The sequence below is a fragment of the Pungitius pungitius genome, chromosome 4, assembly GCF_949316345.1.
Source record: "Pungitius pungitius chromosome 4, fPunPun2.1, whole genome shotgun sequence".
In the NCBI taxonomy this organism is placed as follows: Eukaryota; Metazoa; Chordata; class Actinopteri; order Perciformes; family Gasterosteidae; genus Pungitius; species Pungitius pungitius.
Genome location: NC_084903.1, coordinates 13,525,537 through 13,543,420, shown reverse-complemented (window position 1 = coordinate 13,543,420; position 17,884 = coordinate 13,525,537). Strand labels below are relative to the sequence as shown.

At 42.2% G+C, this 17,884-nt stretch overlaps 1 protein-coding gene across 1 annotated transcript; it reads left to right on the top strand.

The window, feature by feature from the left end:
- Nucleotides 1-2,501: 2,501 nt before the first annotated feature.
- crispld2 (cysteine-rich secretory protein LCCL domain containing 2) lies at nucleotides 2,502-17,209 on the top strand. The gene is made up of 15 exons (XM_037456267.2): nucleotides 2,502-2,636; nucleotides 4,582-4,935; nucleotides 6,036-6,154; nucleotides 7,370-7,502; nucleotides 9,225-9,340; nucleotides 9,713-9,813; nucleotides 9,907-10,092; nucleotides 10,172-10,232; nucleotides 10,347-10,413; nucleotides 10,509-10,639; nucleotides 10,782-10,825; nucleotides 10,941-11,013; nucleotides 11,243-11,318; nucleotides 11,883-12,013; nucleotides 14,514-17,209. Exons 2-15 carry the CDS (start codon nucleotides 4,660-4,662, stop codon nucleotides 14,563-14,565), a joined length of 1,566 nt encoding a protein of 521 aa, XP_037312164.2. The 5' UTR covers nucleotides 2,502-2,636; nucleotides 4,582-4,659; the 3' UTR covers nucleotides 14,566-17,209.
- The last annotated feature ends 675 nt before the right edge of the window (nucleotides 17,210-17,884 follow it).

The window sequence follows — 17,884 nt, the reverse complement described above, 5'->3', positions numbered from 1 at the left end:
AGCAAATAAAACCCCCGTGTCCCTTGAGTACAAGAAAACCGTAAAGCATAAGTAAGTCAAGGTGCTGCTCGGTATCGGAAAATGCAGATTGAGATTTTTTTTCTCCATAGAAATCCTTGAGACGTACTTGGTCACAGATTTTTCTTTTAGGTACCCGTTTAATGTCATATTTGTATCATTTAAAGGTTCGGACAAAATTCTTGACTACCGCTAATGTGAACCCTGGTATTTGTGGACGGTCCTGCATTCTTCAAATCACAAATGTACAAATATAGCTCTTTGTAAACGTCATCCTGCAATAAAATCACATATTGCTGTTAATCCGAAAGTCTAAACGTATCTTGAGGTGAATGTGGCAGAGAGCCGGAAACCAAACTGAGTTCATATTATTGAAGTAACTCGCTCAGAAAGGATGAGATTTTAAATGATCAAAACACACGCAAAACCAGAAGATTAAATGTTCCATGTAAATTTCTTATTTTGAGTATTAAGTGTTGATGAACAAAAAATAACTTTGTGGAAGTGGTTCAATTCTTCCATCTGGATGGGTTCATGTTTGGATCAATCTTTGAAAGGTAGCTGCAGCCAATGTTGGATAAACCGTCGTCTGGTCTGCATTAGACATCTGGAAGTGTCCTAGTATCATTTTTCTGCATCAAAATGTCTCTATTTATAAATGATCTGGATAGGTCCTAAAGAGAAAATGCTTTAGTGAAATAAAGCTTTGTCCTTAATTGTTGGTTAGCACATGCTTTCATTTTGGTTTGTTGAAAGAATGATGGAGGACGCGCTTCGCTCCAGAAAAACTCCAAAAAGTTTATTAGCAAACCTACTTTCCAGCGACACGTCTATAGAATGTCTGTAAATTCTCATTTCCTACATCCGAATGAGTTTTTGTTTGATCACTGCAGCCAAATCAAAAAGCATTTGTATCTCACCACTACTGTTGTGAAAACCTGTTAAAATGTCTCCCAAAAACAAGTCCATCTAATTACAAGACATCGCTGTGAAGCTGCTGGTTGGATCGTACGTTTGTTGAAATGTAACAAATAGCAGCACTAATTGGTCCCGTAAATAATCAAATGTTTGTTCCACTTTCAAACACAGCCTGTTGAAGGGAAGGTTTTTACAAGTTACTTTATAATATGTTCATACATATAAGCAAGAAATAACCATTTCTGGGTTACCAGACTGTGGAAACTTGAACTGTGGTGTGACGTCCACCTGGAGAACGTGTGCTGCGCTCCCTCTGTGTGGTCACGTCCTGGGTCACGTGATCCACTTGTCGCTAGCTGACCAGCCGCTGCAGCCGATGATGCTGCTTCGACAGACGGCCGATCCGCAGGTTCTTTTTGCACCGTTAACAACGAGCTTCTGCCTCGGCCCTCGTGTGAAGAGGCGCGTGGTGGTATTTTGTATCTTCATGGATATCTTCAGGATACGAGTCACTGCAAAGTAAAGTGATACCTGCCCCCTTCCCCTAAAGCACCCAAGTGGTTTTGTTGCCAAGGCCCAAGTTACTGTGGAGACTTTGAAAAGGGACACGTAATGGCTTTCTTATAAACACGCTGTACCGACAGGGGTAAAGTCTTGAGAACAAGACATCAGATCGTTCAAATGGATTTTCATGAACAGAAAAACCACCTTTAAATGGTTAACATTCGAAGATGGAGACCGACCGGCAGTCCAGACGAGCCACAGGCCCAGGAAGCCACATGTCAATCACAAGGTGGCCACTCACTAAAGCTTTTTACTCCTATGAGGCTTAAAAATTTCCAAAATAAATGAACTAGTGATTGAACTAGCGATTGTGGTCGTTAAGCTGTGTTCAATGTACAATGTTGACTGAAGTAATGAATCAAGTGAGAAGAAGGGTCATTTTCTCCTCTTCTTGAGTCGCCCCCTGGTGGCCGTTAGAAATAATTCAAGTTTAAGACTCTTCATAACCTTCAAATGTCCCCTTCTACAGACAATAACATTACATTTTCTGACATTTTCTACAACATCAAATGACAAATAGAAGTGGACGTTTCACTAAAGTTTTTGGCTGTTAACCTACAAGCAGGAGGGAAATAGCCATCAGTTAGAACTTATTTAGCCTCACATTTGAGACCGAAATCTATTGTTTTTATTGAGTTTGGGTGACTTCGGTTCTCCCCGCGGCCCTGTTTAGCCTGCAGTCTGTTTTGAAGGCTGTCCGTATAGCTGCTCATAAAGATACATATCTGAGAAATAAATGTCACCCCAAGCTGATCCAGAGAGGATGATCTAACGGCCTGCCGCCGCCGACTCCTGACGGCTCGCTGATTTAAGATCTATGCAGCTTTCCTCTGGACACTGGGGCTGCTCGTCAGCGTGCGAGCACTGCACGCCCTCTGCCAAGAACATAGCTGACTCCGGGGAGGCTGGCAAGTGGGGGAGTGAGGAGAGAGACGTCTTTTTTTTTTTTTTTTTTTTCTTCTGAGGGGTCTCCTTCTCTATATAAGGCAGTGCGAGCGGCTCGGGATACACACGGCCCCGGTGTGCTTCAGGAACACCGCCAGCCAGCAGCAGCCCCGTCGCTCTCACAAGGGAATAACACAGCTCGCAGGGAACTGCTCCCAGATATTCTACTGGCTGCTCGAGAGAAGACAGAGGTGAGCATCACCAGGCACCATTTAATGCAACTTATTGTGGCTTAGGTTTCAGCAATGTTGAGGTAGAGCGGGGGTTTTATTGTTTATAGTCATGGGTTTATAATTCACCTATCTCTCTGGTTGAAATAAAGATATGATCAACTGTACAGCTACCAATTAAAACAACTATTTTGACTGAAGCTAAAACTTTATCCCTAAGTCCGTTTGCATTTTCAAATGAATGAATTCATACAGTAGTACAATATGGACTCTGACAATATGCCATTCATTGTGAGTCTGCAGCTTCACTAAGCAAATGTCAAAGGAAAATGATGGAACATTTGATGTTGGATTTCAACTCTTTAGAGTCCTGGGCCCAGCCCTTGGAAACAGAAAAGTGCTTTAGTGTCATTATTTAAAGTTTTATTGAAAATCATTAAACTCTCCAAAGATACTTTGACACGTGTTTACATTGAACCTTGTGGGGAGGCTGAGAGGAGGTCGGTTCCTCTTCAGATCAGGCACAGCCAGCCAATGGCAGCCAGTGTGCATGTGTCGCCTCGGGTCCCAAGCTGCGTCTGTCCCTCTGGTACGAGACGTTCATGAGAGCCACCAGGAGGGCACAGACAGAGAAGCTGGTAAAAGCTCCGGTGTGAAAAGGGGTGCGTGGGGAGGGGGGGGGGGGGGGGGAAGGGTGTGGTGCCTGAGCTGCCCACAGTGCCCAGAGCTGGCACAGCATGTTGACTCAGCCGCAGCCAGACCTCAAGCCGCCTTTACAGCCAGATGGAAAGAGGTGAAGGACATGGAGGAAGACGGAGAAACCAGTGCGAGCTAGAGCTTTGTTTATTTTTCGATTCTTCTCTGATCACACTGACGGACTTCACTTCTCTCTTTACACAACTCTGTGATGTTTGGTTAAGCTCTAATCTTGGACGCCGCGCTTGTTGCCTTCCAGATGCATGGTCACTTACAGAATATCGCCCCTCAAAATGTATGGAATAACTTGTTGAGTGGAAGCGTGTCACCCTGAGCTCAGGTGTCCCTTATCCTTAGTGTCTTTACCTACAGCCGAGTTTCGTTAATAAAATAGTCAGAATAAGGACAGTAGGTGTTTCTGTAGCTATAATAAAGGTGCATCAAGCCTAAGGTCATAGTCAGATTAACCGAGGAAACTTAAAATTCTATTTATAACAGGTATTAAAACCATATCATTGTGCAGAAAGTTTTTTTATTTACTTTAATAATGCAAATCAGGCAGTGAAAGTTTAGTAAACAGAGTTCTGATTGCTCAAATTCATTTGGACAGAGTTTGTCTTTTGGATACAGAAGCTAACTGGTTCTTTAATTGTGGTACAGTTCATGTTCATTTAGTGTGTATGGGGAAATAAATAAAGTTAAATATGCATTGGATTCGTTGGATTTAATGCAATTCATTGGAGGGTCATTTTCAGAATGATGTGGAAGGGAAGCACAACATGTTGCAATCATCTTTGAGTCACCAAAGTACCTGGCAGAGGGAGGTGGAGGGAAACATTGACAGTATACTTTTTCAATACAACATCACCAATACAGCCTCAACATGACCAGACACGTTAATATCTCAATATTCAATTCAGACAAAAGCTCAAAATGCAACGATTCTCAAGTAAAATACTTATTGCATGGCTGTTGCATAGGATGACGTCAGATTTCTTACCACTAACAACCACAAACTGCCAGAAGGCTGAACTGACAAAAAGAAGAAGTTCTGAGAATGAAAAGTTGAGGGAGGACTCGACATCATAAGAAACAGGTGTCAGTTTCAAGATGACACAATGCAACTGAAGATGTACATCATTTCATCCCAGCCTCAATAGATGCACATCTTGGTTATGGAGAAAGACTCCTAGATAAGTCTAGAAATCTGTACCATGGTTTGTGGACTCTCACAGTAGGGAAACACTCATTAAATATTTCCTCTCTGCAGGTTGTGTCTGAGACTTTGCACATAATCGGCTCGTCTACTACGGTCTGAAAGTTCAACCCAGACAGCTGAGGTGTCAGAATGACCTGCGCTGCCATGACCTGGATCCCTCTCCTCTCCCTCCTGCTGCTGTGCGTCAGAGACTCGGCTTCCGTCTTCCTGCCCGACTCCAATGAGCTCAGGCAGCTGCTGAGCCGCTATGAGGAGGAGGCGGCGGCGGACCAGAGCGGCGCCACAGACGCACCCCTCAACCGGAGCCGCCGTGCCATCCGCTGGTCGGACCGGGAGGAGATCCTCCTGCTGCACAACAAGCTGAGGGGCTCCGTTTACCCCACCGCCTCCAACATGGAGCACATGGTGAGAACTGTCCCATCATCCACATGTCCTACTCTTAAGGATGCTTCCAATCCATCTTTACCTGTACTTAACCCATAACTTAAACTGGAGGCGTCTGCAACCTCTGAAGCCTGGGCTGAGATAATAGATGGTCATTTAATTTCTGCCCTGGAAAGCAGTGTCGCTGTAATAAAAAAAATGAAAAACACCCTTTTCTCTTTACTGGAAACATGCAGTCATGATGGGAAGCTGTTACCAGCCTGCTGGGCTGCTCTTTTACAAGGAGGATAATAAGACTGACTCTGTCCAACCTGCAAGCAGCAGCTCAGGCTTGGGAGAAGAAAGGGGAGTGAGCGGGAGGGGGGGGGCGGGGGTGGGGGGATGGGTCAAAGGAAAACAGCCAGAATTTCGCTAAAAAAGGGAAAATCCCGGGTCAACGTGGCACATCGTTGAGTAAACTAGAAGACACACCAGAGGTCCATGGAGTCCAGAGAAGCAGTGCGGTTTTAGCAGGGAAGGAAAGTGTCTGAAGATCGACTCGGCCCAGCGCTCTCTCAAATTCCAGCGAACAGGCGGTGTGTGTTTGTGTTAGTGAACGGGTGTTTGGGGTTACTGTGGTGTCTGCGTGTGCATGTTTTAGCGACCACCGAAAGGCTGGAAATTTACTGAAGAGATGGGCTTTGAGGGGCCTCGCTGTTTGCAGTCCTCCCCTCCTTCACAGCGCCCCATCCACCGAGAGAGTCAGGTGGCGTCTCCGCTTTCCACCCTGCTCTCCACCGCTGTAAAATAACACAATGTGGAAATGTGGATAATTCAGCTGTGATTGCTGGAGATTTGTAGTGGACCAGGTCCAGGCGCCAGCTACCTCGCTCACATGTCTCCGTCAGAGGTTAATGTCGTGTTTGTATACTGCCGAGTTTCCGCTCGACGGGAAGGAAGGAAGTGTGGGAGGCCTTTAAGTTGTTGTTAGCTATCTACTAATGCAACCTGTGGGTGTTTATGCTTGATGTTGTTCTTTATATTGCAGCAGATGCAGCAGGTAAACGTTGCAAAGTCTTCTCATTGCCGTCTAAAAGAAGTGAATTCCATGTGAGAAAGGTTACTTTACTTTGCACCTGCAGGTTTGGGATGATGAGTTAGAGCGCTCTGCCACTCATTGGGCCGAGCAGTGTCATTGGGACCACGGACCCGAGGACCTTCTCATGTCTATTGGACAAAACCTGGCCGTTCACTGGGGAAGGTAAGATGCTCCAACACACACAGTCCTTCTGGCTGTCTATCAAGGGTACAAATGTATCTGTACCACTTTCTGATTAGACACCAAAAAAAGGGTTTACAAATTTGAGCTACAAGCTAATTTTAATTTAGTGAATCATTTACTAATGGTTTATACATAAGTCATACACATTTATCATATCCAGGTCCTTTTCTAATGACTGCTCTTTAATTTAAATGATATGAGACGTGTAATAAGTGGTAAATTAGTAGATTTATGTCCAGGTGATATTAGAATGGAGAACATGGTGATTATAACATCTGCTTAGCATCTGTATTTCTTTTAACAAATCCATCCTGCTTAAAGCACCCTCTTGCTCATGAATAGCCTTACCAAGCTGTGGCCTGACTGTAGACTGTATTGTGGTATTATTGTACTTTTCCCTTTGGTTAGGTTAGAGTTGTCAACGGGTCACACTATTTTCCATTTTTCAATAACTATCAGTGTGATCTAAAATGTCAGCGCTAAACTACAGTCATAAGCTGCGGATCCTTTGAAGAAATATTGGCGGAGTCTTATGTGTGAAGCTTCGATGATGCTTCTCGGTGCTCGCCTGTCGAGGTTGATGTTTGTGTGATGACAGTGTGTCACACACAGCAGACATCTGTTCATGTCAGCATATGTCTATCGCAGCAGGTGCCCTTGCAGGAATCTGCTCCCATTCTCACAGGCCTCCCCCCCCCCCCCCCCCGCTATCCCCTTCTTTTCTTCTTGTGCCAGCAAACACTGATGTGAAGTCTTTTTTTCCCACTCCCCCTCTGCTCTCTCATTTAGAGGCTCAGCACTTTTCAATACCGTAAAAAGAGATGTTTATAACAAGAGCATGAACCGATTTGTTGGCCTGCGGAGCCGTGTTTACAGTCCGCTTGCTCTGATCCTTAATTTTCTTCTATAAACTGATTTGATTTCCCCTGTTAAGAAGGGGGAACAATTTTTTTTTCCCGTGTGCCATTTCAAATCCAGACTTATCATTTGCAGCCTGGAGGGAGGAGGAGGAAACGCAGGGATTCTGCAGGGAGGTTCTAAAGTTTAGCCAAAGTACCTGGCAGCTCCCTTAGATATTTCCCTTCAGCCACTGGTACCTGGACGGCTTGTGACTGAGCCTACTGTTTGTCTGCACGTGTGTGTGTGTGTGTGTGTGTGTGTGTGTGTGTGTGTGCACGCTCTTGGTTCCTACAGATACCGCTCTCCTGCTGTCCATGTCCAGGCCTGGTATGATGAAGTTAAAGACTACACCTATCCCTACCCCCAGGAGTGCAACCCCTGGTGTCCAGAACGCTGCTCAGGCCCCATGTGCACCCATTACACCCAGGTGAGCTTCATTGTTTGCTGCACTACCCACTTTTACATCGTTCCCGTTCCAATCAGATTAATACAACTGCAATGCTAAATAGGTGGAGACCTCCTATAACTAAGCTCTCTACACTGGGTGCAGTAAATCAATGTCGGTCAAAGGAGAGGTAGAAATATGCAGAGGTTGGTGGGCAGCACAGTCCTGCTGAGCTAAATATCAGAGTTGACGACTAATGGTGACAGAGGTTCTGTTGCTTTAAACTACGATGTGTTCAAGCTCCATTCGCTAAAGATATTATTGGGCCATGGTGAATTGTAACGTTATCATGATCTGTTCAAATGCAATCTTATAAAGTTATGGTTTTGGCGAGAAACTTCTGGCAGATAATCGGCCTAAAGTAAGAAATGAGTGTTGCTTGACGTTCATGTGATTTATTGTTTTGTTTTTGTTCTGTCTGATATGACACTGTCAGTTACTGCTGGAAGCTGAAAAGTTGGCATCCACTAGGTGTTTATTTTACAGTGAAACGTATTTTTCAACTTGCTTCTGATATCTACTATATTTATGATCAAGTCTGTTCAGTATCAAGTCATGTGCCTTCTTTTATCTGTAATATGGAACATATGCCCCTTGACAGGTGTTGGATAGATCATGTGGTGTGCACCCGAGATATATATATATATATATATATATATATATATATATATCTATGAGTATTCATGAGCCAAGCTGTGGAGGGATAAAATGACATGATGTATATATATATTAATTTATATAGAAAACGGAAAATCAGATGTAAGTAATGGATCGAGAGAAAAAAGAAAATGTTGAAATAAATTCAAAATAAAAACAAGAGGAAAATGATTCAAAAATGGTTGAGCTGGCCTCCTCTTCCCCTAGACTTCACTTTGTAGCTCCTGGAATGACTTTACAGAAACATCCAGACTCCTCCCTTCGCCCTCACCCTGAAACCGGATGACCATCTGGTTGTTATTTTCGGGAACTCCAGACACCACTTACTGCTTGACCTGGATTCTTCCGCGGGATGCTGCAGATAGAAGACGATGCCAAATCTGAGCATTATCTCCTTGCTTCTATCCTTCAAGCGCTGACGTGCCTGCGGTACAAGCAGCCCTACTCCTACTCCACAACTACCTCCGAGGAGAATTGGTAGACGTTCTGGAGTTAGAGAGTGCAGAATGAGATTAACTACCAGCACTCAGCCGAGTCAGCACGAGCCAGGATGTGTGCTGACTCACTGCTTCCAGGGGCCTCTGACTGTACGCGGGAAAAGATGAACATTCCCGAGCAGGGAGAACGTACATGTTTCAAAGTTTGGGAGGACAGAGAGAAGGAGTTATGGAACGAGCTCTGTTGTATTCACCCTCACATGGCCGAGCGTCTATCTGGAACACCTCAGGGCAGCTTGCTGGTTAATGTGGAATTTAATTGGACAGTTTTATGCCTAGGCTGACTTCAGTTGCTTCAAAGTTAAGATATTAATAACTGCAGTGGTGGGCCGAGCATTTTTTACACCTAGACCTTAAAGGCGCCTGCGCTATTGATTCTGAAGATTCAGATTTAATGGTCCCTGGAAATACTAAAAAACACCAATCACTGGTGGAAGTCCCAGTGTCCCCATTAATCGTTGCTGAAATGACTGACGATTATTCTGCTATGCTTGTTAATTACAGGTGTTCATCCTAACTTTGACTATTTATTTCATTTCCCTCTTTGCAGCTGGTCTGGGCAACCACTAACCGAGTGGGTTGTGCTGTACACACGTGTCAAAGTATGAACGTGTGGGGAGAAACATGGGAGAATGCTGTTTACCTTGTGTGCAACTATTCCCCCAAGTAAGCTTGTCTGACATATTTGTCTTCCTCCTTACAGTGGTGACCAATGTTATAGTGTGTAGCCCTAATATACCTGCACTACACATAAGTTGTCTGATGCATTTGTTTGACATATTGGAACCATTCAAATTGCTCCAGATTGAGAGAAGTTGAACAGTACCGTAGCGTGTGGAAAAAAAAGCGAGAGCAGAGAAGGAGCTTGCTTTCCACACGACCACCAGGAAGACAACAAGTGATTTATTTAGTTTGTGGGGTTTAATGACTTTTAGGAGTGTTGATAACGCACAGAGACGGCTGAAATATGAGCCCAGTAACTCTTGACTGATGATTCATTTCTACCTCACTCAAGCGCTCCGCTGTTCACTTCCACAGGGGCAACTGGATCGGCGAGGCTCCTTACCAGCACGGCCGCCCTTGTTCCCAGTGCCCTCCCAGCTATGGGGGAGGATGTAAGAATAACCAGTGCTACAAAGGTGAGCCAAACCACGTGGTTTTCAGTTCAGAGACATTGACACGGTCATTGTTGACATTGTTCTCATCCTGAGAATGCGTTTGTCCGTGTGTAGACTCCCAGCGCTCAGAGACAGAGGACATGAATGAGGTGGAGAAGCCTCCGGTTCCACTGGCCCCTCGTACCACTGCCAAACCAGCTCCCAGACCCAAACCGGCTTCTCCCAAAAAACCATCATCCAAACCCTTCGCCCCGAAGCCCAACACGCCGTCTTCAAAGACTCCCAGCAACCCTTTTCTTGGTAGTTGCAATACTTGTTGAAGTTAACCATAAATATTGTTTGTGCATTTCTTTACTGATTCATAATGGTATTCTTGCAGCTCAACTCATCAAGTGTGAGACTAGACTGAGAGACAAGTGTAGAGGCGCTACCTGCAACAGGTCAGTTCATTTACCCGAACGTGCACAAAATATGGCTCTCATATTCTTATATATTATAAACTTCTCTGCAAATTCGATTTACTCTTCTTCCCCATCCATTTTCTGAATTTACAGATATACATGTCCTGCTAATTGTCTGAATAAGAAGGGGAAAGTTTGGGGAACTATCTTTTACGATGTGGTGAGTATGTCCAACGTGAAACAAACATTTTGCATTATGCAAAAATATATACTGTTAATTGATATTGATGTTTTTCCTTTTCTAAACAATTTCAGCAATCAAGCATTTGCCGTGCAGCTATTCATCTTGGTGTCATTGACAACAACGGAGGAGTGGTTGACATTACAAGGAAGGACAAGTTTCCATTCTTTGTCAGATCCACAAAGAATGGCATTGACTCCTCCAGGTAGATGTTGGAATTTGGAATTTGCATTGCGTTTGCTTAGTTACACTCTCCTGCCCAGATGATGCACTTCTTGTGGAGTAGCAGAATTTGCTTGGATTCATTTGCTTGTGATATTTCCTAACCACTGTCATGTATTTTACAGTAAATATAAACCCGGTAACGCCTTTGTGGTGGCCAAAGTGGAAGGTGAGTCAGGCACAATTTAAAGAAGAGCTTTTAGTCATGATTGCATTTAGATAAACACATTCAACCTGCAGCTATGATGGAGATCAAGTGTTTTTCTTTTCTTTCTGTGTGACAGAGATGACTGCTGACTGCTACACCACGGTGGCTGAGATCTGCCCTTTCATAAAGCCCAATTCCCGTTGTCCAAGGTGCCTTCTCACATCCAGCCTCTTATCATTCTCCAAAGCATGTGATTAGCCAATTAAAGCTTCTGCTTTACAGTTACTGCTGCTGAGGGCAATGATGTGTTATATCCTTCTTTCTCCTTACAACTTTTTTTACAATGTGAGATGAAGAGTTCATAACTTACGAATGCTAAATACAAAGTAAAGTGACCCTTTACTCTGGCTGCAAATTTATATCCAATTTGTTTCTCAGGATCTTCTGTCCATCCGACTGCAAGACTCAGCCTTCCTATTGGTCGCCTGTAATTGGAAACAATATCTACACAGATGTAAGTTAAACACTGTTCTGGATTTGCATGTTGTGAATTACTGGATCTGGATCTGCAGCTTAGTTTATTTTTTAGGCTTCATAATGCGAGGAAATCTATTACAACACAGTACGTCTGTGACTCAATAGAGAATGGGAGTCAAAGTTAGGCAAGAAACTGCCACCACTAAAAGTCAAAAGTGTTTTTCGGGTTGAGTGCTTGTGTTTCCTAGAATAAGACATAAATGGTTTAATGAAGCCGATTTACATCATTTCTCAGTCAGAGCAGATAAGTTAGTATTAGTCATAGTTTAGACGCTGGATGTTAGTTGGAAATGCGAAATAAACCATATGGTGAGACGTCTTGTAGAGGTACATGAACACTGGGATTTGTGTTTGGACGGAAAATGAATGATTCCTCTCCGGACTGTTCATAAGAGCTAAGAGTCCGCTTGTGTGTTTGTCTGTGTGAATTATTGAAATAGAGTTTGTGCCGTATTTGATAATAGAGGACTTGAAATTCTATTCATGGGGTTAAAAAAAGTATGTAAATACATTGCCTCTTTTCCTCATGTTATCCTTCCAGAGCTCCAGTATTTGCAAAGCAGCTATCCATGCAGGGGCAATCAAAGCAGAAGGCGGTTTTGTGGACGTTCTGCCACTGGACAAAAGAAAGAACTATGCTGGAGTCCTGAAAAATGGCATCCAGTCTGAGAGGTACAACAACCTTTTTGTTGAATTATTTTTTGTGTAATTATCTTTCCTAGATGAAGATTATGAAACAATAACAAGAGATACAAATATAAATGTCTTAGTCTGCATTTTACATAGTTGTACGTTTCTAGAGGGGTATGCAAGAGGCTCTTTGTTATCTAGCTTTTTATATTTGAGCAGTCTGGTGTAGAGTATTCAAGAAAATCCTTGTTTTATCTTAAAATGAGTATAAACATTCATGCTTAGACAAGGCGCGTGGAAGCTTCTACCAACAAAAATTTGACAGTTGCGAACTGGCCTCCTTAGCTGTGAAGAAAGCAGTAAGCCTCGGAAGTGTGGGAATTTGTTATTGCTAATAACACATGTGCAAGCACTTTACATTAAGTGTTGAAGGGGTCATTAGTATGTTTTATTTGGCGGTTAGCATCCCAGAATAATGGCATTATATTGTCCCAAACCAATAGAAAGGATTTCTCTAACAGAATTATTCTTGGATTTACACAAGGTCAGCAAACTGACTGCACTAAATGGCATAATAAAACTATAAAAGGGCCCACCCTAACAGGTGTATTAAAGCTAACAGGAGAGTCAAGTCTGCACACAACGTGTCTAATTAGGATAGATTGAAAACATCTGTTAGGCTGGGCCCTCACATTTTCCCAAAAGAGCGTTAATGGGCATTTGAATAACCATCATTTTTTGTAGTGGGGCACATTCAGTCTGACTTTTAATGACAGGCGATATACCAATTTAATTACATTTTTTTCTAATCTAATCAATTGTAGCGAGGGGCAGATGTGTGATGCCTGACACAAACACCTAAACAGATGTTGTTGTTATTTCTGAATGATGACTGCTAGCTAGCCCATTCCTGATCCTTTCTCTACCTTCTAGAGAAAACAACCTTCAATGGACACGACACCAAACCTATTGCTTTAATACTTGACTGATAAGAGTGAGTTTCTCGGGATGCTATCAACATAACAATGTGGAGCTTGTTGTAAAATTAACGTCAATTTGACGTGTATATATATATACATATATATATATATATATATATATAAATATAAAAAGCCGGTATAGAAAGCCGGATAAAGGTGCTTTCGTTTGCTATAACATAGCTTGATGTATGTGCCATGTAATAGTGCGTGTAGTGGGCTCCCTGCACTCTCGCGGCAGTGGCTGGCTTCAGTAGACTACGCTTAGCACGAAAGCCCATGAGGGCAGTCCTGCTGGCATGTGGGGTTGAAAGAGTAATAGTGTGGTTGGGAGTGTGGACGGGCCACACATGGGATCTTTGCTTACTTTACTCAGGCATTTCAATTGAGTGTGCAAAGTGCTGAGTGGCCAGAACAATCCAAGACGGGCTACTATGAAATCGAATGCATAACTGCGAAAGCCCAACTCGGGGCACTGGGATAGGAGGTCAATAAACGGCTGAGAGAGGGAGTCCGTGTCATGTGCCAACATCATGGCAGGGTGGCCAGTTTGCACTATGTTGCCGGGGAAGTAATCACAGCCTATCTGATTACTCGAGGATGGAAATGCTGTACTTCATGGATAATTATCTGTGATATGATACCAATTGCCGAGGCCTATCGTGATTATTGATCATGGCAGCGCTTCAAGGTCTCGCCACCAGTGAACTAATTAGAAAGTCATCATTCTTAGCACACGTGGTAGCTTTAAAAGGGCAGACTTGCATATACAACAACAGTGAGTCAGTGACCACATGCCGTTTACAAAGATCCTTTGAACATTAAGAGAGTGTAACGGACTTGGCTGCAGGGAGTAGTTGGACCAAACAAAAAAGCAGACTTCCAATTATCACGCAAGCAAATGCAACATTTCTTATATTTGACTCCCAAGGGAATTTTCTAGTCACAGGGACTATGACTGTGAACACAAATATGTCATATTGTCTGCAGTTTTAAATGTTCGAGGGTGAACTTCACAAAGGTAATGCGTAACTTTTGCACTAAACTACACCTGTATCTGTCAAAGCACCCCAGAAGGGTGAAATTCACCCCAAACTGCGCTGCCAAAGCAAATAGTGTCCTGTGCACCTTTGCTATTTGAATTAGGTTCTATGCATAACCTAAGCCCCTTTCAATGCAATGAGACTTTAAAAAAAGCCTGATTCACAAAGATCAGTGCCAATAGCCACACGTAATTATAGTGAAATCATTAAATCCCTAATATGGTTTTGCTCTCTGAAGTTTTGAGGATTGCTTCTTCTCTGATATTTCTGCCTACCATGGATTATTGCAATCTCATGCAATAATAAAATGCCAAATTGCACATGGAATTGCACATGCAATGAGCAATATCTTTAGTTAATCAGACCTTGAGAAGGAGAAATGAAAGCAGCTGCATGTGTAACTCATGGTGCACAGTGCTTGATAATCTATTTCCCAGAACCCAGATTTTAAGGGAGTTACATAACTTATTGCGGGAGTTCCCTGTGTTGAATGACATGTTTTTCTGTATTGACGCTTTACAGCAGGAGCAACATGGAGGGACACTCCTTCCGAGTTTTTGCCGTGAGGGAGTGAGACTTTTGATCAGAATTCCAGAGACCAACAGAGTCACCTCAGCTTCTCTTGAAGAGCCGGACGTGCCCACAGGTTGGATACAATAGCTGTTCATCTGTCTCCAGCCGATTCCCTCTCTGTTTGTATGAAATAGGCATCCAATTATCAAGTTGTTGTCAATTATTTTGAAGGAACCTTTGATTTATTTTTATTTTTTACTTCAGATATGGATATTCCTACATACTCTCTTAATCCGCGAATACAGAATGTTTTTACATGTGATGACCAGTTGGTGCTGGAACTTTCAATTCAGACATGTTTTACGCAAGTATTATGTTTACATGGATGTTCCTATTACAAATTTCAGATCTGTTTTCTTACACGGGAATGTATTTTGATCACAATGTATTTAATCACCATGTACAGAATATATGATATTTTGTTTGTTTTAAAAATGGAGTACCATATATTAACATTTTGATGTCCCTTTGAATTTTATATTTCATTTTATTGCGCTTTTCTGCTCACCTGGATATTCTTAACGTTTTGCTCCTGAGGATTTGGCCTGTGAAACCAAATCACATTTTGAAGTTGTATTTATAAGTTAAGTTGTGTGCTCATTATGAGTTAAGAGGCTTTGTTGGCTAGGTACAACAGAACCTGTCAAGAAGACACAGAAGGGGAGGAAATAGAGGTTATAGGAAGTGTATACAGGCAGTAGCAGGCTGTTAATCGTTTTTTTAATTTCATTGTGTTACATTGCTAGTTTCAATGTAGTAGATTGCAGTTGAAGATGGCTCCTCAGAATGGTGGCAATATTGTAAATATATTAGATAACAGTCACAGACAGTAAACGTGTCAAAGATAAAATGCGTTTTTCTTTTTCTATTTACTATGGTTTAGGGCTCTCCTCGTTTCTTCATCTCTCCTGTCTCTTAAAAAATTATGAAAATGCTAAATTCCTCTCAGATGATTGCGTCATATTTAACGTGAGAGTGAGCTGATTTGCCAAGACTTGCTCCTCAAACTTTAGTTTATTCACTTCGATCAACTTCCATTACTGATGTAGGTGTGCAGCAGACACCTGTAAACACCTGTGATCACTACTCTGGACAGAGGAAATGTGACTCACGTTAACCCTGATTTGAATACATTCTCGTTATTTAAAAAAATGTATAATTCAGTATAGTAAGCATCTGACATGAAAACCATTTTCACAGACTTACAGTCCAATTTGTTGTGTAGGACATTGGCGTCCATTTGTAATTGTTGTAACACATCTTTATCTCTTTATTCTACCTCAATCCTAGTGCTTTTCTAGTATTGAAATCTTTTCAATAAGGGAATGTGTATATAAGTATAACAAGTATTGTAAAGTTATTTTTATACAGGTGTGGGATGGGCTCTATATTGTTTTGCAGAATTTGAAAATAAAGTATGAATATGCCACAACACCTGAGTCTCTTTCGGTAAAAGATGTGTCCACTGAGTACATGGTTGTTCACTACAGAAGCATTTTTAGATGACGAAACACTGAACTCATTATTTTGTACGAGGGTTGGTGGCAGTGTTTGATAGTTCTAATCTACTTCAGTTATTTGCTAAGTGACAGATGGCTTACAGAGGACTGCCTTTTTTGTTCAGCGCATTCAAACAAATAAAGTAACCAGGACACAGGACATAATCGGAGTCAGGGTAGAACAACTATGTAACTGTTATATATTCCCAAAACTTGATTAAATCTACTTTGACCAGCTCATGAAGCTAAATGTACAGTCAAAGGTTTGGACACATTTTCTCATGCAATTCTATGATACAGTGTGTCCAAACCTTGGACTGGTACTGCATGTCATAACAATGAACTCAATTTTGACCCAGGCCACCCAAGACTTGTCCGTTATCTTTGGAAGAACGTCTCCAACCATATTCATAAAATGGCTGTGCTTCGTGCCAAGGGGAAGTGGAATAACAAATTAAAGCGATCACTTTTACTCAAGGACGACATACACCATCTGCCAATATCTCTTTAGTTCATGGTGGACTGAATTTTAGAAGAAAGATAAAAACTTATTTCACGCTCTGGGCCGTGCCTCTAATTTGTCTCTTTACAGATGCTTGTGACAGAGGTTGATGAGATCACTGCAGACGTGACACTAATAAATGCCCCATTGTCTAAAACCAGAAAAGAAAAGCAGCAGACATTGGAAATAGAAAAGAGAGAGAAAACCAGAGAAACCTCCAGTGCTCCTATAGGAGCCATCGTCTTTGTTCTCAAATGTACTTTCCGCATTAATATTCTATTGATTGTCTAAAAATATGTCTGTACAAGAGTACCCAGCTGCAAATGTATTGATCACCTGCCATATGTATGAGTATTAAGCTCAAAGAGAAGGATGGTAAAGCACTGTGTTGCAAAGCTTTGGGGAGCTTTTCAAGCATTTCTGCAGATTTTCCTCTTTGGTTTAAATTTAGTGGCAGCTCTTTCAATTTATTATTAATGTTGAGTAAGAGTTCATCGGGAAAGTTTTCATAAGATACCTGTGACCTGTGTGATTACCTGCCTGCTTAATTGATTTTCCCTGCTTCTGATTACCCTTCCTGCTTTGTCTGTGCCATTTCTGTCCACTTTGGTTTTCTGTCCAAACTTGTATTCTCCAGTGTCTCTTTGACCTGTTTTGGGATTTTTGGGGTCCACCTCAGACCATTTTTTAAAGCCTATCCTGACTGAACACCTGTGCTTGCTTGAATAAAGTGATTTCAGCTGAGCTGCCTTCGGAGTTTGCTTGTGAGTCCTTTGTCTGTTGGTTCATTACTGATTTGCAGGTCTCGTTGACACTGGATGAGCTTCTGGACACCACAGGAATGATACGGATACTAAATATATTATTATGTTATATTTTGCAAGAGGGCTATTGGATGAAAAAAAGAACATTCAACATTAATAAATAAATCCTACTGACTTCAGGGGATTTTCTTTTATTCTGCAGCCGTTATGATTGAGGCCACATAATTGATTGTTTGGCCCATAAATCATGGGTTGTGATTTGACAATCGACATTTGACATCATATTCACTTTATCGTTCCTGATTGCTAAACCCCATCAGGTAAATTCTTTTCTTTTTTTCAGAAATTGCCGATTATATTGTAATGACTGTGACAGGTCTGGAAAGCTCTCATTCAATCTCGCATAATCTGGTGACTCTAGCTGACCACCAGGGCGATAGAAACTAGTCCTGTCTGCAAGTCTTGCAGACAGGATCATTGTCACCATTCCGACATTTTTTTCCTCAGTCCAAATGATGTGATGTGGGGTATTTCTCTGGTCTGGCACAGCTGCAT

Excerpts from the sequence above, each read along its gene's own strand:
- crispld2 (XM_037456267.2), top strand. The coding sequence starts at position 4,660 with ATGACCTGCGCTGCCATGACCTGGATCCCTCTCCTCTCCCTCCTGCTG. Across the intron at positions 10,093-10,171 it reads TCCCAGCAACCCTTTTCTTG|CTCAACTCATCAAGTGTGAG; the intron begins GTAGTTGCAATA and ends GTATTCTTGCAG. Across the intron at positions 11,014-11,242 it reads CCCAATTCCCGTTGTCCAAG|GATCTTCTGTCCATCCGACT; the intron begins GTGCCTTCTCAC and ends TTTGTTTCTCAG.